The following is a 20,587-nucleotide window of genomic DNA, read 5'->3' on the forward strand; positions in this document are numbered from 1 at the left end:
TCATTCCCAGGGGTGTTGCAACTCATATTCTAGCTTTTATTCAAATATTCAATACAAGGATATCAGGGCGCTTCGCGATCATCTTCTTTTTCAACTTTTAATAATTGCTGAATCTTTTGGTATTTTTCTCTTTGACAAAACAATCGATGCTTTTTATATAAAGATACTTTGCTTGTTTGTTTCTAATAAACGTCAAAACGGCTAAACCAATCAGGCCCAAATTAGCTGTGGCATCTAACCAGACCCCACAGAAAATTTATGGATGCTCAGAATCTAAAAAATTTGCAAAAGAATATGAAATCCGCGAATTTTTCTTGTTTGTTTTATAATATACGAAGAGACAATGCTCACAGTTAGAGCCACAATTGATAGTTAAGAAATTAAAGATTGGCGCGAAACAAATTTTGTATACTAAATAGTATAGTCAAAAACAGAACTTTGTCATCGTTTAATTTTTTTCAAAATTTATCTTTTTGTATTTCTATTTGTCGCCGAACATTTTTTATACAATATTCTAACTTTGAATAATGTTTGTCTAAAAAAAAGATAGTAATTCTTCATTCAGTAAACACAAAAAAAACAATCAGAAGAATCGACAATGTTTTTAGTTAAATTAAAGTGAGATTTCTGTTAAATCCGGATTTAACATTAATAATTAAACTTCTTATAAGTTGGTCAGCTCTATACAATAGATAAAGTTAATGAATGTTGTTAACTAACATATTCATGAGGGATAGAATGAGTCTTCTTAAAGTACATAATTTGATCAGATTTATTTCACTTTTCGTGATCAGAGTTGGTGAAAGATATTATCGTTTGCTAGCTTAAACTTCTGAAGAAGCCACTTTATAGAGTACCAGTATTAAAGATAATAAATATCATGTATTCTTGAACAGACAACGGGTTTAAAAGTACATTCTTCTAGCTCTTTAACAAGAAGGTTGCTAGAAATTATAAAGACAGTCCCTGCAAGTCTCCTGTTTTCATATTACAAAGTTACCTCTAGCTGTTTTGAAGTTATTACATATTTTCTTGTTTGTAACTGTGTAAAAACTCTCTGTGTCAAAAATAAACAATCTGGAAAATGATTATTAGTTTTGACTAATCTTGTTTTCTACAAAACTTTGGATGTTTTTCTTTCAATCTCCCTGGAGACCTACCAGGCATTAGGCCCCATGCATTAGTATGGAGACAAACTTGTACAACTTTTAGGATATTAACAACTTGTTTTATCATAACAAACACCGACTTTACCCAGCTTACCAACATATTTTTAGTATTTTCCATTTTCTGATTAAACTATAAGTATACTACAGCTGGATTGTACAGGATTTTTAGTTGAAAAACCTTATCCGCGGGTTGTTACTGAACTGCGGTATTTGAAAAATTTAAATTTCGTTAACGGATAGTAAGTTCTGTTAATTTAAATTTCGTTAACGGATAGTAAGATCTGTTAATTTAAATTTAGTTAACGGATAGTAAGATCTGTTAATTTAAATTTAGTTAACGGATAGTAAGATCTGTTAATTTAAATTTCGTTAACGGATAGTAAGATCTGTTAATTAAAAAAGGACAAACAAACAATTTCTTTGCGGAAGTTTTTTTGGAAATTAATGGAAAATTCTGTTAATGCGTCTACTTTTAACTAAAAAGTTACAAACAGAAAGTTTCTTTCATTTTCTTATTCGTTAACAAATGGAAGTTTTTGGAAATTAATGAAAATTCTGTTATCGCAAGAAAAGGTCTTAAAACTTGGATGCTTCATGTAGCCAGGAATGGGTTTTTTCGGAAATTAATGGACAATTTTGTTAAAACAGACATAGAGCGTTTAATTTAAAAGTAACAAAGGGACAATTTCGTTAATTTGTCTGACTTAAATAATGACCTAAATTGAAAAGTTATTTTTTGGAATCAAGGACTTCCAATTGACAGACAGGCAAGGTGACAGGCTGGTCCAAGGGTGTAATGCAAGGAAAGTTAATTGCGGTCGTGCATACTCTGCGTACATATTGAAACCAGTTCTCTGTGGGCGGAATTTGTAAACAATAATAGATGCATCAGTGTTCGTTTAGTATCCGAGGAGGTTAAAAGCATTAAATTTGATAATTTTGATAATTCACATAATAGTTTCCCATGACCAGAATATTTCATAAATTATTTTATGTGAAAGATGGATACCATGTCAGGCTGTAAAATCCGTCTTGTGTTTACATTACCGCCCAGAGACAGTACACTGCAGTACAAAAGATGCCTACACTTCTGAAATAACTTTCCTTGCATTACATCCTTGGGCTGGTCACATAAAAAACCCAAATATATTGTTTTTGTATTGCTATGGATATAAAGATTTTAAAGCTTGTTTTGAAGAATCCTTAGGCAAATCTTGATACATTTTGAGCATTAAAATACATATTCGAGAGTAAAGATATTCTTGATATTCATATCTTAAAAAGTATGAGTTTTGACCACCTGGATTCTAGAGTCGAGGAATCCCCGTTTACAGTAAAATATTCAACTCTGGTAGAACAGGTCCAAGAGATGAACGATCCACTAGAAGGTAAATACTGTCAAAGAAACAAAGTTGTAGAGTAATGGTAAAGTTGTAGTAACGTAATAGTAATGTTGTAGTAACATAGAAGTAACGTTATAGTAACAGTACTAACGTAGTAGTAACGTTGTAGAAGTATTTTTGTAACGTTGGAAAAACAAAGAATCCCCGTTTACAGTAAAATATTCAACTCTGGTAGAACAGGTCCAAGAGATGAACGATCCACTAGAAGGTAAGTTTTGTCAAAGAAACAAAGTTGTAGAGTAATGGTAAAGTTGTAGTAACGTAATAGTAATGTTGTAGTAACATAGAAGTAACGTTATAGTAACAGTACTAACGTAGTAGTAACGTTGTAGAAGTATTTTTGTAACGTTGGAAAAACAAAGAATCTCCGTTTACAGCTAAATATTCAACTCTGGTAGAACAGGTCCAAGAGATGAACGATCCACGTAGGAGTAACGTAGTAGTAACGTTTTGGTGTATATTGGGAAAACAACAAATATCCATTTACAGAAACATATTCAATGCTGGTATAACTGGTCCAAGAGATAAACGATTCAATGTAAAGTAAATTTCGTCGCAATAACGTAGAAGTAATATAGAAGGAACATGTACCGTTGTAGTAACCAATATTAGTAAATTCGGCCTCCTCTGGTCCAAGGGATGAACTTACAAATAAAACTAAAAAATGCAAATGTTTACTGAAGAAAGTATACTCGGTGCATCACAATATGCATAGGACAAATATTCAAGTAATGTGTCAATTCTGAATGCTAATGCACAAACCTTTATATTAGATTTCCTTGTGTCCAACCAGAAGTGGATTTTCTGAACCTTATGATTACAGTCTGGGATAAAATGTAAACATATAAAAGTTAGTACTGTTGTCAAGTATAATGTGCAGGGTGTCTCACAGAACATGATAGTTAAGAAAGGCTTATAGTTTAGCATTGATCTTTGAAATGGTTAGCGGCATTTAAAAAACATGCTTGTAAAATTAGGCTGGTAAATGAATGCCTAGAATTATCATAAAAATCTTAGATGATCTTCATTCAAGCCGGCTTTTAACTGTTATATTTTGTGGGACAAATCATAATAAATATTTGATTTCAAGATGTTTAAATAATATAATCCTGTTGTGGGACAAATTATAATAAATATTTGATTTCAAGATGTTTAAATATTATAATCCTGTTGACGGTGTAATGTTTCTAAAATAAAACGCACATTAAACAAAGTTTAAATTGGATGCTTTTTCTCCTGTAAAGAAAAGTTAAATATATTTTTGTTGTTTTGACAGACTTTAAACATTGTAGATGGTATCTAGTTGTGATAGTTCTTCTCTATATTGGCCTCCTAACCTCCTTCAGCCTCAACGTCAGCCTCCTGATTAGGAAGGATCCTGGATCCAGCCCCAGGGAGGATATATCCTCACATATACCTTCAAGTACAGGTACATCTGACCTTATACCTTCTAGTGCAAGTACAGCTGACACTATACCTTCAAATACAGGTACAGCTGACCTCATACCTACAAGTACAGGTACAGCTGACCCTTTACCTACAAGTATAGCTAAAGCTGACCTTATACCTTCAAATACAGGCACAGCTGACATTATACCTTCAAGTACAGGTAGAGCTGTCCTGATACCTTCAAGTACAGGAACAGCTGACCTTATACCTTCTAGTACAGGTACAGCTGATCTTATACCTTCAAGTGCAGGTACAGCTGATCTTATACCTTCAAGTGCAGGTACAGCTGATCTTACACCTTCAAGTACAGGTACAGCTGACCTCATACCCTAAAGTACAGGTGCAGCAAACCTTACACCTCAAGTACAGGTACAGCCGACCTTATTCTTTCCATATAAAGACACAAGATATTAAGTTTTATAAAAATCATGAATTTTTTAAAGCAATAAAATATTTTTCATCTGATCTCCAATTTCAAATTGTTAAATGTTTGACATTATGGAGGGTGTACGTTGTATATAGTTAGTAAATAGTTTGACATTATATTGAAGAATTTCCTGGGTTCGGACACATCAAAGTATTATTACGTCAGAGATATAGTTCATACTCTACCAATGCGATTAGAAATAAGGTTGGGGGGGGGGGGTCTACTCGTAAACTGATATGCAGAATAGGGTTACCCACAAAGGATGAAACTTCAGAGACGACGACTGTATTACTTTTTAGTCTTGTTCTTGGTTCGCAGCACTGATCCTGTTTCGTCCTTTGTCAAATTATCTATATAATAAAACAAGACATTCGTATATATATATGTTGCCTAACGGCTGAACCGATTGGGCTGAAATTTTTTGTGGACACTCATGGGTGTCTGGGGGGTGTTATAGACTAAAACAAATTAGAATTTTGGTTTCTAATTTTTTTTCTTCAATTTTTTCCCCAAAGTCTTATTCTTTACGCGTAGCCCTTTACATTAAAAAAGAAACACTAATTCTTTGTGATCCCCGGAAACTCATTAAAAATCACTATATGTACACAAACCGTAACCCCCCACCCATGCTTGTAAAGTTGTAATAGGTTTTGGCGTTTCATACTTTTTTAAATCACGTTTTCGCATAATTTAGAACAAACTCAATTGATTTATTTAATAATCAACGAATTTTGGAAACGTGTTTTCACAATTAACAAAGGTTATAAAATAATTAATTTGAGCTTTAAAAGCTTTTTTTTTTGATTCTTTTAACATCTTAAAATTCAAAATTCATCTTTTCGTCATATCTTTAAAGAAATTGTGGACATTTTTGCAAATATAACACAATATTTTGATTTAAAGCGTTTACAGTGAGTGTATGTGTGTACACTGTACAAATTGATCTAGCTGCCTGAAAGTCGGTTCTTTACTCCAAATAAACCGTAGTTTAACGTGATTAAAGAACTTAAAGGGACAGTAAAGGGAAAATGAAAGGGGGTATAGGCTAAAAGCTAATTACTTCAGCTCTTGATCGCGACCCATGAAATTAATATCTGATGTTCCTGTCTCGAGAAACTGATATAAAACTGTGTTAAAATTAAACGAAAATTCATATATGTAAAATTTTGAAAATCTGAAACTTAAATCACGTGACCAGAACTATCACCAATGGCAGAGCAGTATACTGGTCACGTGTCTCCGCCTGTATCATGTGACCACTTTACTGCACTGCCATTGGTGGAATTTCTGGTCAAGTAAAACGGACGTAAAAATAATATTATGAAAGAAATCTATTGAAAATAGAAATAACAAATATAAAAGTAAACCTAATTTACAATTAGCTTTCTCTGGGATATCATCATTTTCAGATTGGTTGCTTATTTGCTGAATATGAACTATTTAAACCTACTACTTTTATACAAAATTGTATATATATTAATTTTCGCATATATTTGACACAGTTTTATATCAATTTCTCGAGACATGAACATCAGATATGACTTTCATGGGTCGCGATCAAGAGCTAAAGTGATTAGCTTTCAGCCTATACCCCCTTTCATTTTTCCTTTACTGTCCATTTAATATGAAGTTGACTGCACCTCCTTTATTAAAAGTTAAACCCCGTTCCTATTAAAAACATGACATGACACAATATATCCTGTATTTGTGTAAATATTGATTCTGTTTCATTTCTGTTTCAAGCATACTTATACTGAGACATACATATATTAAGACAGGGAGTTCCAAAATGGTTTAATACTGATATAATTCAACAATATTTAACATTTCTAAAAATTTTGTTGAAAAATAAAAGAATGCGTTTAAAAAATTTTGAAACACATTTTTCGAACCCAAGAAAGTATAAACTTAGCCGATTTTAAACAGCAATTGATTAATCATTGAAAATATCTAGAATTCTTTTACGGACACCTTACTTTATGTAGAAAGCTAAATGTAACATACACATTAACTTTATGCGGGAGGAAAATAAATTGACAAATTTTTAAATTATAGTTTAGTTATTTGTTTTGGAATGTTGTTTGTTATATTGTTATATTGTTATATGCACATTTAATTATTATATAAATGAATAAAGGGATTGTTCATGAAACGTAAAGGACAAAACCGTTATTGTAAAAATTATGTGGAAAAAAACACGCCAGGAATCTGAAAAGATAGTTTGAAAAGAATAGGAATTAACATTTTGTCCCAAACTCAGATTTTACCATTCCGTATAAATTTATAACCCCATGTTGTAGACCTTAGATATGAATTCTAATACCAGAGGTTTTCACATTCAGGTGGCAAAGATATAAGAATAAGAAAATTTGTGGCAAAGATTTTTTTTACTTTATCATGACAGCTTTGCAAATATTTGCTTACATCAGCTTCGACACAAACTTTAAAATCATCAATATTCAACAAACAAGCCAAGACTTTTGAAATTGATTTTGCATTGCTCTAAAGGAACTGAGTTTTTGCCACAAACTTATTTTTTCTAATCCCAATATCTTTACAACTTGATGAAGGAGACCTTTGATATTTCAAACTTAGACTTATTTGATCCAATAGAATTCATAGTTTGAAATATCAAAGGTTTACAACATCGAGTTTCACAGATATAAAGATTTAAAAACAAGAGTTTGTTGCAAGAACTCAGTTCCTTTAGTTCCTCTCTCATATGGAAATAAATAAAACAACTTTTTTAATAACTAAAATTTTTTGTTTTGCATAGAGTGTTTATACCTATTATACCCCAAGTAGATATTGAATAGAACGAGGGGGCGATAGGGTTTCCGTACACTTTGCTGTGACGTTTTTGGACTGCTGAAGAACTAGTTTTTGCGTAACACATTAACAAAGGCAGCCGATCTAATGTAAACAAACATGAGTTAGTAAACTGTGAAAGTAGTATTAAATCTTGTTAAAAAAGATTGAAAAAGTTAAGGATTTTAGTTTTTATATACGAAAAGGACCTTATTACAGAGACATTTTCAATCAAATTCAAGGTTATCCTGCCCCTCCCCCCTAGATGTCTGTTTATTATTTGTGTTATTGTTTACAATCTTTATCGCCCCCTCCTTCTATTCAATATCTCATTGTTATACCCTATACAGTTTTTGAGGAATGATAAATAAAATATGTAAAACAAAACTATCCGAATTGTCCTACTAGAAGATGTCTAAATTTAAAAGGGGTGAAAATAGAAATTATCAATAAACAATTAACTCCACAGAAACAGTTTTCATTGGTCAATGCCCGTAGCCTTTTTTTCTTATAAAAACTCCAAAAGCCCAAATATTTGTTCAGAAATATATCCTGAAACCACAAAGTATGCGAATATTATTCACTGGAAAGTGAGTATATGGTTTGACTGAAATATATATTCTAAAATATGAGGCTCATTTATCATCCACCGAAGGTCCTGTCGAGCCTCAAAGGTAATGCCGAAAAGTATTGGATAAATCTCCTTAAAAACGGTAGATTTTCAATATGTAAACAGCCTGCACAGGAAGTCTCCATAGATAAATAAATAAACATAGATAGCTTATGTACGCAAAATCAACAAGAATTGTACAGTCCGCGAACTAATACTTCTAGGGGTCAAAGTGTACTTCAATGATAAGCGGGGTGGTTTGGTGTTTTAATGGATTTCATATTAGAGTGTAAAATAACTCCGGGAATGGAACTATGTGAACAACAATATTTCACTGAGCATCATATTGACGAGAACTGAAGAAGGACATGAGAAAGACTTAACTAACTTAAATTTCTCTCTACAGAACTCATGTACACCACAAGTACTCAATGACATCAGAACAGCCAATGTTCACAACCGACCTAGTTAATCTATATAATAGGAATATCTTTAAAACATCTTTATATCATTTATATCTTTCAAGATAAAAAATGTCTTCTTATGCGCAATCTATCTTTATCTATGGATGTCCCTCTTGAAAACACAATAGTGAATGTTATGCATTAAAACTTAGACTTGAGTCAAACTTTTAACTTGTAACGGTGGGTTCTCTTTAAAATTGATCAGATAAAGAAGTAAAGAGTCTCCAATTGTGAATCGGTCAGTTCTCCCTTTTATTGAAATAATTACAATTTTAAAGTTTATTTAACCTTTTTTGGTATCGTGGTAGGTTTTAGCGACTGAACTTGATTTTCATAGAGTAAACTTCTAAAAATAAGAATTCAAATTAATTCCATGGATTTACAGAAAATCCTCCAGAGAAGAGGCGACTAAGAAATTCCAAAAGAAAGTATTTAGTGTCACATGAGACCCAAAGAGCTATGAAAATTATGCATGCATTTTCTTGTCAATTTTTACAGTGTCACAGCCCCTTGGCCTTAGGTTTACATTACTTATTATAATTTTAAGCTCTAGAGACATTTTAAAACTGTAACGTGATTGTATCTGGGTTTAGATTAAAAGTCATCCTCCCCCCCCGGCCTTTTTAGCGTTAAAGAAAGATGACAGTTCTGTATTGTATCCAACGGGTTTGTGTATCCCGGACTATAGAACAACAGTGATGGATATTGACAATTCTTTAAAAATATTGACAGTGAAGTCCTATCCGCCATTTTATACCAATTTCCTACCTCAAGCTGAAATATTCCAGGGAAATATAGAAATATTCAGAAATTGCAACAGGAAATATTTTTGGAGAAGAGGGAGGGGGGAGGGGCTTGGGAGCATGGGGGAGGTGTTAGTAATGGGGGATATTTATTGAATTACTACTATTTATGACCACATTGTACTTAATATCATATCTTAAAGGGAAATAAGCTTAATTTTAAGCGAACCTCCATGCAAAGATGACAATGCCCGGTTTACAACCTTACCCTTGTGGAAGATATGTGAAAGATATTGTCGTTTATAGAGGCTTGAAAGCGTTTATCTCGGATAATTTTCCTGTAGCCATTCCTGGGCAGCCGTAGCACATTTGAATTTCCGAGCCGGGTCAACCTTTCCGGTCCTAGTTTGTACTCTACCTAGCTCTATGGACAGGACCAGCCGGTGCAACAAGGTTGACGTGGTCAGCCTTTATGCTTCATATAGGTTGCATTTAATTTTACTAAAGGGGCAGAGGTGCGTGCTATATACATATCTACAAAATTCCATATTAAATTGTCATGCAGAAGGATAATAATTACAATCATTCTTTCAGATTACTAAAAACTACTTTTCATGTTGTTGTTACAATCCTTTATAATGCAACAAATTAAATGCACTCAATTTGATTTTGCAATCAAAGTTACTTTATTAAATCACAAGATGAAGTGCCCGGCGTTGCCCGTGGTAAAAAAAATTTGGAAGTTTGAAATAAATATTTTATTTTTGAAGTGACCTAGGCAGTTATGAAAACTGTGCAGACATGGTCAAGAATGGATCGACTTTGAAGTGTTGCAACGCCTTGGTGGCCATACATTTTTTGTCAGACATGTTTTAACTTAAAAAATTACGCGAAAATCAGGATTTATTTTGCCATTAAATCCTTTTAAATACAATTAGTTTTACAAACAAACAAACAAATGTATTGTAATTAAAACTGTAAGAATTCTAAGTGTTTCGTAGATTATATTTAGCCCCGTATGGATAGGTTAAGGCAAAGGCTAGGTTGGAAACTGTATGAAATGTGGAAACTATATAATATATATATATAGTTATTTTTACTGTTATGTTTATACCTACACCGCAGTGTCTTCATATACATTTATAACTAGTGTGTTGGAAGGGGGGAACACCCCATTTGAAGGTGAAAGGGCACAATAGAAAAGTTATATGCACAATGGAGTTAGGTAAGGGTGGGACAGTCTCTATAATATATATAATAAATAATATATATGTATAATGATATATGTAATATATTAGCAAAGCTAAGCAAATGAGTAAAGAAATGAAAAGTTAAGCAAGGGCTAGGCACGTTTACTACTTTTTTATTCTGTTCATTTCGATCCTCTGCCAACTAGATAAAGGTAAAATATATTCGACATTACTGCTACGACTTTGTGACTTCGTAGCTCTTTTCTAGTTTTTATTTTACGCACACGTGTAAAAAATGTATCAGGATAAGAAATTAAAAATACAATTTTCATCCCAAAAGCTCTCTAATCAAACCTATCGATGCATCCATACCAAGGAGTATGAAAAAGAAGGGAGACACAACTGACACGGCCCGCCCTACCATATGATTATACATGCTTTGCAGGCGGTACTCCATTTGTTGAAGAAATATTCAGAATCGGTTAATGTATACGCGGTAATTGGATATCAGACAAATATTTCTTATTCAAATAAAATACCGCCTGCAAAGCATGTATAATCATGGATGGTAGGGCGGGCCGCGTCAGTTATATCTCCATACTATTTCATATTCCTTGATCCATACCCAAATACCTAATTACCTAAATACCTAAGTTCACAACATCCAAATATTGTACGCTCAGCAGTTAGGAACAGTAGCTAAAAATTCTTAAATTTCCGTACTGCATTGTTTTGTTTGGAGCGGTATAGTTTTGTTTGTAAAATAAATTTTTGATGACTGAATTCTTGCATTATATAAAAAAGGAGAGAATGTACTTGGATTAGAAAGAAAAAGTATAAAATAAGGTAAAAGGATGAAAAACAACTATGCGAAAAAAGCAAACTCAGAAAGGAAAAAAAGTTGAAGTGGCAAGGATTAGAGATTGAAGGAAAAATAAAGACAGGGGAAAAAACGAGAAAAAGAGAGAGAAGAGAAGGTGAGAGAAAAAGAGAGAGAAGAGAAGGGGAGAGAAAAGTTGGATAAGTGTGCAGTAGTTCTTCTAACTTAGCAAAATATATAATTGAAAACTCAAACAACAACCGATTAAATTTGGGATTAAAAATAATCTATATTTAAAACAAAAAATATTTACGCGTGAACTATTTTCTAACAATCTTGAAAAAATAAGGAATTAAAAAAGAATGAATGTTTAGGAGAACTAGGAGGAGTCCAGGGGAAGGATGAACCTAAACTTCTAAAACATGGAGCTGAATTCTCATACACTACAGCTTGTCTTGTACAAGGTTCAGTATTATTATTATTATTATTAATATTATTATTAGTATAGATCCATGTGGTGCTGGAAGTTATTACTCCTGTAGTATGCGAAAATGTTTATTGTGTCCTAGGGACACCTATCAAAATCAATGGGGACAAACAGCTTGTTGGCCCTGTCCCAATAGGAACAATATTCTATCCAATATATATTTTGTTATGTTTAGTTACTATCTTTTTTTTCTATGATTATGTCATTATCTCAAATAACCGCTTGAAGTCCCCTTGCCCAACCTAGCCGCAGCGCTATGTCCAAAAATATATATTCGAACATATTATAGACGTAGGAAATATTTCACCTAAAAACCAAATACCTTAAATATATGAGGACAAAATAAATTAATGAATAAAAGGATTATGTGACATCAAATTCGCGAAAAGGTTCTAATTCATTTGCAGTATACTGTCCCGGTTTGCCTTACAAATAAATTGTACTATAATTGTACTGTACAGCTTCTAGCTGGTTAGAATTCGGCCCGGTACTTGAAATGAACAAGTGTTTATAGTTTTCATGGATATAAAAAGAAAAAATGAGTAAATTTGAATAGATATTGTTGTATAGAACACATACAGATTCTACTGGATGCACTAGTCCCCAGCAGTGTAAACTAATAGAATGTGGTAAACACTCAAGGTATGCTAGATACAGTGCCACCCATTAAATTGTGAAATATAACGACGACATTTCAGTAATATTATGTGTATTTGATGTTATTTTTTAAATACCTTAAAAATCTAAAGTAAAATAGGTGTTTAATGTTTGTTAGACGATTCAAAATCATAACTTGAGTCTTACAGTCGTCTTCCTATTCCAAAGTTTTATGGATCTGACTGTACATTATAAAATGTTCAGATTCTTTCTAATTATACTTGTTTTAATTCTTCAAAAAACTTGTTCTATAAATTATACAAAAATATTTTCCTCTTATGTACGATGATTACTGTTTTATCTTCACTATCTTCTTAGTTGTATTTCTTAAATCTTATTCTTAATTTTACGAAGCTAATTAGTTTAAGAGAAATTACGAGTTTGCGACCTCATAATTCCTGAATTTTTTTTTACACCTAAAAGTGAGAACATCTTGTTTATTTACCTAGCTGTGCTGTACTGTTTGTTTATGTTTAGACCAAACCTTGCCGCATTTATACTTACTTGTTATGCTTACTTTTACTTACAAATACGTACTTACGTATGTATTTATGTATAAACCGGACCTAACTGTACTGTACTGTTTGTTTATGCCTAAACCGAACCTAGCTCTTCTGCATTGTTTGTTTATGCTTAAACCGAATCTAGCTCTTCTGCATTGTTTGTTTATGTTTAGACCTGGCCTAGCTGTACTGCAATGTTTGTTTATGTTTGGACCTTACCTAGCTGTACTGCATTGTTTGTTTATGTTTAGACCTGACCTAGCTGTACTGCAATGTTTGTTTATGTTTAGACCTGACCCAGCTGAACTGTACTGTTTGTTTATGTTTAGACCGAACCTAGCTGTGCCGCATTGTTTATTTATGTATATACCGGACCTAACTGTACTGTACTGTTTTGAACAAACCTACCTGTGCTGCATTGTTTGTTTGTTTATGGTTAGACCTGGCCTAGCTGTACTGCAATGTTTGTTTTTGTTTAGACCTGACCTAGCTGCATACTGCATTGTTTGTTTATGGTTAGACCTGGCCTAGCTGTACTGCAATGTTTGTTTATGTTTAGACCTGACCCAGCTGAACTGTACTGTTTGTTTATGTTTAGACCGAACCTAGCTGTGCTGCATTGTTTATTTATGTATATACCGGACCTAACTGTACTGTACTGTTTGTTCATGCATTGAACAAACCTAGCTGTGCTGCATTGTTTGTTTATGTTTAGACCTGGCCTAGCTGTACTGCAATGTTTTTTTTGGTTTAGACCTGACCTAGCTGAACTAAATTGTTTGTTTATGTTTAGACCGGACCTAGGTGTACTGCAATGTTTGTTTATGTTTAGACCTGACCTATAGCTTTACTGCATTGTTTGTTTATGTTTAGACCGGACCTAGCTTTACTGCATTGTTCGTTTAAGCTTAGACCGGTTCTAGCTGCACTGCATTGTTTGTTTATGTTTAAACCGAACCTAGCTGTTTTGCATTGGTTGTTTATGTTTAGACCGAACCTTTAGTTGTACTGCATTGTTTGTTTATGTTTAGACCAGTGCTAGTTGAACTGAATTGTTTGTTTATGTTTAGACCGAACTTTTAGCTGTACTGCATTGTTTGTTTATGTTTAGACCTGACCTAGCTGAACTGAATTGTTTGTTTTTGTTTAGACCGAGCCTTTGGCTGTACTGCATTGTTTGTTAATGTTTAGACCTAACCTAGCTGAACTGAATTGTTTGTTTATGTTTAGACCGGACCTAGGTGTACTGCAATGTTTGTTTTTGTTTAGACCTGACCTATAGCTGTACTGCATTGTTTGTTCATGTTTAGACCGGACCTAGCTGTACTGCATTGTTGGTTTAAGTTTAGACCGGATCTAGCTGTACTGCATTGTTTGTTTATGTTTAAACCGAACCTAGCTGTTCTGCATTCTTTGTTTATGTTTAGACCGGACCTAGCTGAACTGCATTATTTGTTTATGTTTAGACCGGATCTAGCTGTACTGCAGACCCCTAACTACCCAAACCTGTTCCCGATGACCTCGTCGTGTCACTGGAGGGTGCGCCCAGCTGAGTTCCAGACTTCTCTCATCATAATCCCCAGTATTTCTCTTCCCCAACTCTGTACTCATACTCTTAATATACGCAGCCAAGGTATACACCACAATTATAAATTATAAATACAAAGTACAGCATCGAAATTGTATGTGTGACCAACCGCAACCAAATTTCAAGTTTTGCATTTGCCATCTTGTTATATATATTAATAGGGTAAACTATAACAACAAAGGATGATACGATAAAGACGAACTAAGTCTTCTGCCTTAAAAATAGTCGTTTTATGACATTTTTAATGATTTAAGTTACAGGAAACCATAAATATAAAGAAACATACAGTTTTAATTTCGTACAGTCGTCTCTGAAGTCTCATCCTTTGTGGGAAACCCTGTAGGTGAAAAATCTCTCAAACTGGCCATTTTGGTGGGCCAGGTCATATTCTGCCGAGTGTTGGACTATTTTTGAAATTCCACGGGCAACTGCCGGTAATTCAGTAAAATTACAATTAAAAAGGATAAGTCTAAACATGAAAATGAAGATATGACATAAGGATCTTCTTGAATCCAATTGCAGCTATCTGATGATACAGTGCGTTTAAAAAGGTTACATAACTTTTAAAGCTTTTTTACAAGGTACGTTGTAAAGTCGTTAAACTTTTTTTGTTACACACTTTGACATTTTCTAGCATTAAAGATCAATTAGACGATTTTTCAGTCATCTCTCGCAAGTTATGTTTTGTGGGACAATATTCATTATTCATGTACCCAGCTAGAACAGGGTTCAGTATAACTGTCTGTTCATGTACCCAGCTAGAACAGGGTTCAGTATAACTGTCTGGCCGGTAACAAGATTTCCACCTTTGGTATCCAAATATAATAATTATAGTTATTTTTCTTGAAATCAGTTACTGCTAACTGAGAAATCAGTTACTGCTAACTGAGAAATCTGCTACTGCTAACTGAGAAATCTGCTACTGCTAACTGAGAAATCAGTTACTGCTAACTGAGAAATCAGTTACTGCTAACTGAGAAATCAGTTACTGCTAACTGAGAAATCATTTACTGCTAATTGAGAAATCAGTTACTGCTAACTGAGAAATCAGTTACTGTTAACTTAGAAATCAGTTACTGTTAACTGAGAAATCAGTTACTGCTAACTGAATTCCAACAAATATTTTCTTAGAATTAAGTTTATTGAGTGAAAATTAGAAACTGCAGAAAATGATTCGCGAAGCGTCTTGAATTTTTGATTAATGTTTGTAATAATATAGAACTGTGGATAAGGCAAGAAATCAAGATATATACTTGCACACTTAATAAGCCTTGGCTTACAACTGAATAAAAAGAAGAATTAAAGGGAACGGTCACAAATTTTAAATCGGGTTGAGGAACTTTTAGTAAAATTTAGTTAATTTGTACCTTTAATTTCAAACTTTGTCTGGATAAATTTTCTTTAAAAAGAAGAATTTATGTTAGAATTCTGTAAAAAAAACTTAGCAGAATAATAATTTAATTCTATTCAATTTTGAGGGTTTTTAATCCCGCATTTTAACTCACAATTTCATGATATTTGTTCCGAGGCAAATAAGTAACATTTTAAACCGGCATAGATAAATTAACAAAACAGGTTTCCCTTTTCATTTCGTGGATTTAGTAAACTTTTTTTTATAAAACATGAATTGAATAAACATATATCCAACTGTCTTGTGTTATTATTCGGGTAATGATGTTTTTTGTTGAGATTTTTACTTTTTATGTTTGTTTTCGGTTTAAATTCAAGATTATTAATCACTCACTACCTTCGGGATTAAAAACCTTAAATTTAAACCCTAAACTAATAAAAAAGGTAAAAAACCCGGCCAAAAAACATATTGTAACGCCTGATAACACAAGATATTGCGCAAAAAGATATATTTGAACTATATCGGAAAAAAAGCTTTTAGATTTAACTTTTTTGTGTTTAAAATATTAAAAAGCTTAATCAACAAAAAATATCAAAATATATAGATTGAGATTAATCAACATTGAATGGATGAAAAAATGTTCGAAATTAAAGATTATCTGTTTAATCCTGCGATGTATGCAAACTGAAGATGTTTCTAGATGTTTCCTTGTTTGATTTGGTGAAAGGTTTCAAGATGACAGCATTAAGATTAAAGAGATCTAGTCTTTTTCTAAACTTGAATCAGTTTACTTTCTAAATTTGGTCTCCACTATCATGAAGTCATTTTTAAAGTGGCTTTTTCGATTCACAACGTTACCCTTTAAACCTTAGTCTTTTCAAGGATGAATGAGATATCCCTCTTTTTTAAAACTATATTGCGTATTTTCAATTTTGGGTTCGCTGTAAAAGTGATTTGGGGATTTTATGCTGCAGTAATTAAGAAAGTTGTCAAAAATTAAACAAGATTTAAGATGGAAAAAGACGATATTTAAATGTTTAAATCTGTAAAAAATGTTTAAATACATTTTTACCTTCACGTAAATCATCTAAATCAGAATTCTAATTTTTCTGCTTTAGGTCGATTGCATCTATTTCTTGGCTTTGTTTTTATCAAATATAATTAACCTTTAAATTGTGTATTTTTAAAGTATATGAATATCGTTCGTATTTTTTGAACTTAAAATGAGACTAAAGGAGTTTAAACGAAAACATTTTTTACATGCAATACTAAAACTAGGAGATATTTGCAGCGTATTAATTCTAAAAAACACATAAACAAAGCAGTTTTTCTTAAAAAGACTGAGTCCGAATTTAAAGAATTTGAGCCGCGGCTTAGATTCAAGCCGTTGCTCAAATATGGTTGGTTCCACTTAAAATTGTATTCAGTTTTTTTAAGATTCAAGCCGGCGCTCAATTCAAACCGGTTTTTAGCAGTTTTAAGCCGGTCCGCGGCTCAAATTCATTAAATTCGGACACTGTTAACCTTATTTCAAGTTAAGCAAATCATTTTTAAAAAACAGCTAAAAATGTGCAATTTTGAGAAAGAAAAACAAGGTTATCTCCATCTCAATTTTAACAAAAAATAATGAAGAATTGATCCTGATGTAAATCGAGCACGAAACTGTACAGGGACTAAAGGAACTGTCTGCCTAATTACAAGGGACTAAAGGGACTGTCAGCCTAATTACAAGGGACTAAAGGGACTGTCAGCCTAATTACAAGTGACTAAAGGGACTGTATGCCTAATTACAAGGGACTAAAGGGACTGTCTGCCTAATTACAAGGGACTGTCAGCCTAATTACAAGTGACTAAAGGGACTGTCAGCCTAATTACAAGGGACTAAAGGGACTGTCAGCCTAATTACAAGGGACTAAAGAGACTGTCAGCCTAATTACAAGGGACTAAAGGGACTGACTGCCTAATTACAAGGGACTAAAGAGAATGTCAGCCTAATTACAAGGGACTAAAGAAACTGTCAGCCTAATTACAAGGGACTAAAGGGACTGTCTGCCTACTTACAAGGGACTAAAGGGACTGTCTGACTAATTACATGGGACTAAAGGGACTGTCAGCCTAATTACAAATGGACTAAAGAGAAAGTCTGCCTAATTACAAGTGATTACAGGGACTGTCAGCCTAATTACAAGGGACTAAAGGGACTGTCAGCCTAATTACAAGTGACACTCCATGAAAAGATGACAATGTCCGATCTGCAACACTACCCTTAGAATAGAACTTAGGTTTCCATGTTCATAATTGAAGAATTATCAGAATTAAACACTTTTAATTATAGAAAAATGTTTCTTTAAATGTACCGGACATTGCCAACCTTGCATGAAGAATTATTTGAAATTACGCTTAAAGTCACTTGAAATTATACTTAAAGTCACTTGAAATTATACTTAAGTCCCTTGAAATTATACTTAAAGTCCCTTGAAATTATACTTAAAGTCACTTGAAATTATACTTAAAGTTCCTTGAAATTATACTTAAAGTCACTTGAAATTATACTTAAAGTCCCTTGAAATTATACTTAAAGTCCCTTGAAATTATACTTAAAGTCCCTTGAAATTATACTTAAAGTCCCTTGAAATTATACTTAAGGTCCCTTGAAATTATACTTAAAGTCCCTTGAATTTACATCGACAGTTGTAACTCCTAGTCCTCTATTTTCTTCCCTGAAGAAAAAGTTAGTTGTATATTTTAATATTTTAGTTGATAAAGGATCTGGTTTGATCTATGAGACGTGTAAATCTAGTGATAAACCTCTCCTCCTCACTGCACAATCCAGTTCAATTTACGTTGACTTTCAGGATAGCATCAGTATTAGAAACCATTTAAGGGACTGCTCATGTCATCTCAAGTTGGAATATAATCAATAAAAGTTTACTTTATGAAAAAGACGTCAAGGGCAAATAAACAAAAAAGAATGAAAATTAAAATCATTGATTAAAAAACTAAGAAAGTTTATAAAAACAAATAAGAACAGTAATCAATCTCTCAATTTTTTTTAATCCCAGAATTGATAATATTGATGCTTTCTACAGGGGAAGGGTAACCTCACATCACAAGGGTTTCAGGTAACAATTAAAACTAGGAAATGAAATACAAAATTTAAATTTTTCATTCAATAAAAGGAACTTTATTTTTCTAATCCTAATAATCTTTGCAACCTGATGTCGTAAATATTTGATATGTCAAAATATGCTCCATGTGAGGAGGNGTACGAAAAGGAAAGAGGGCTAAATCTGCAGGGATGCAGCTGAGTAGAAGCAGAAGATTGGAGTTTAATAATTTATCCCAAATAGAACCATATACTTATATCTAGCTGCCAACATTGATACAGGATACAGGATACAGGATCCTACGATACAGGCTACAGGATACAGGATACAGAACACTAGAATACAGGATACAGGATACAGGATACATACTACAGGCTACAGAACACAAGACACAGAACACAGGACACAGGACACAAACCGTAAGACAAAGGACATGCAGAATACAAACTATATAGATATATATTCTATCTGTGAGTTCTAAATATTTAGATATCTATCCTATCCGTGAGTTCTGAGGTATCCCAGGTTCTTGAAGCAGTTCTATCTCCGGACTGGGAAAGAACAAGAACAGTTCTAGGATACTCGCAGAAGGTACATGAGAATCATAAAACTGCAGAAGAAGAAGACGACTGTTAACCTCAAATTAAAATTAAAATAGCCCAATAATCATGAAATATTTCAATTGTACAGTCTGCACGGACCCTTTTTCTTTAATAGGTTTATTTTGATACTATTGGTAAAAATATTCAACATAAAATAAACACAATATTGCTTAAATGTCGTCTTCATATTCTAACGTTTTATGAGTTCCACTCTGTTATATCTTAATACGGCGAATTTGTTGGCAACAATTCAAGTCAAATAAGCTTCCCTAAAATTTAAAAAAATATTTTTTGAAATTGTTATCTTAGATTTTATTTCAGTAATCATGAACATTTTTCAGGAGGACAGACTCGTCGCCCGACTTCTGTCCTTACTCTCACCAGGGCTGAGAAGGCAGGACAGGACAAGAAAACATCAGGAGAAACCTCTAATTGAGGTTGTGGAGGACACAGGACATTCAGTCTATCTTCAGGACAAACTTCATAAAAACCAGGACGTGGAAGAACACAATCAGAACCATTTTCAAATCAGCCAGGACAAAGTTTGAACATCAGAAAGATGATTGTCGAAATACCAATTCGACAGAAGAAAGGCATTGTGAGACAGAACTGTCGCTATTTTGAATCCGTGGTTTCTTACGATTGTGTTTCGAGCTACATCTCCTTGTGACTTTTCAAGATTTCCAAAATATGTGGAAAACATTCAAAATGGTTGATGATAAACGGAGACTTTATTTATTTTCAGTAAGCACAAAACTGAAACAAAAATGTTACTATAACATATTCCTAATAAACCCTTACAGGTATTTTTATTCCTTCTGAATGTGTACACTGAAAATAAAAGTAATAAAGGATTGAAGTTTTTTTTACCTTTAAAAAATAGTATGTTATTTTTTCACCATCATTCCATCTACCCCCCATCAACCCACCCCTCTCTCTCGCTCTCTAAAAATAATTATGTATTATCCATGGATTTAAGTTTTTACGTTGGTACTTAACTTACATAAATGATAAAAAGATGTTCGTTTTTTTCTCAAAGTATTTGTTTTTCTAGTTTTATCAAGTTCAGAACTATAAGATCTACATAAAGATCAGGATTAAGATCAAAGATCAGAATTAAGATAAAAGATTTGGATTAAGATCAAGATCAAGAATAAATTAAACTTTTAACCTTAAAGGGAATGTCACCGTAAGTTTAAGAACTCGTTA

At 33.0% G+C, this 20,587-nt stretch overlaps 1 protein-coding gene across 1 annotated transcript; it reads left to right on the top strand.

The window, feature by feature from the left end:
* The first annotated feature begins 2,484 nt into the window (after positions 1–2,484).
* Positions 2,485–20,277, top strand: LOC111700884 (signal peptide, CUB and EGF-like domain-containing protein 2). Its single transcript, XM_023471947.1, has 10 exons — positions 2,485–2,557; positions 3,865–4,001; positions 11,458–11,547; positions 11,592–11,706; positions 12,141–12,212; positions 14,197–14,363; positions 18,427–18,524; positions 18,759–18,791; positions 19,266–19,367; positions 19,720–20,277. The coding sequence occupies exons 4-10, from the start codon at positions 11,627–11,629 to the stop codon at positions 19,924–19,926; spliced, it is 759 nt and encodes a 252-aa protein (XP_023327715.1). The 5' UTR covers positions 2,485–2,557; positions 3,865–4,001; positions 11,458–11,547; positions 11,592–11,626; the 3' UTR covers positions 19,927–20,277.
* The last annotated feature ends 310 nt before the right edge of the window (positions 20,278–20,587 follow it).

Source organism: Eurytemora carolleeae, unplaced genomic scaffold (genome assembly GCF_000591075.1).
Source record: "Eurytemora carolleeae unplaced genomic scaffold, Eaff_2.0 scaffold403, whole genome shotgun sequence".
NCBI classification, from domain to species: domain Eukaryota; kingdom Metazoa; phylum Arthropoda; class Copepoda; order Calanoida; family Temoridae; genus Eurytemora; species Eurytemora carolleeae.

What these genes read in the sequence shown, in the direction of transcription:
- LOC111700884 (XM_023471947.1), top strand. Translation starts at nt 11,627, where the DNA reads ATGCGAAAATGTTTATTGTGTCCTAGGGACACCTATCAAAATCAATGG. An exon ending in TGTTGGCCCTGTCCCAATAG is followed by an intron (nt 11,707 to 12,140) that starts GAACAATATTCT and finishes ATTGTTGTATAG; the next exon opens with AACACATACAGATTCTACTG. An exon ending in TCACATCACAAGGGTTTCAG is followed by an intron (nt 18,792 to 19,265) that starts GTAACAATTAAA and finishes CTAAATATTTAG; the next exon opens with ATATCTATCCTATCCGTGAG.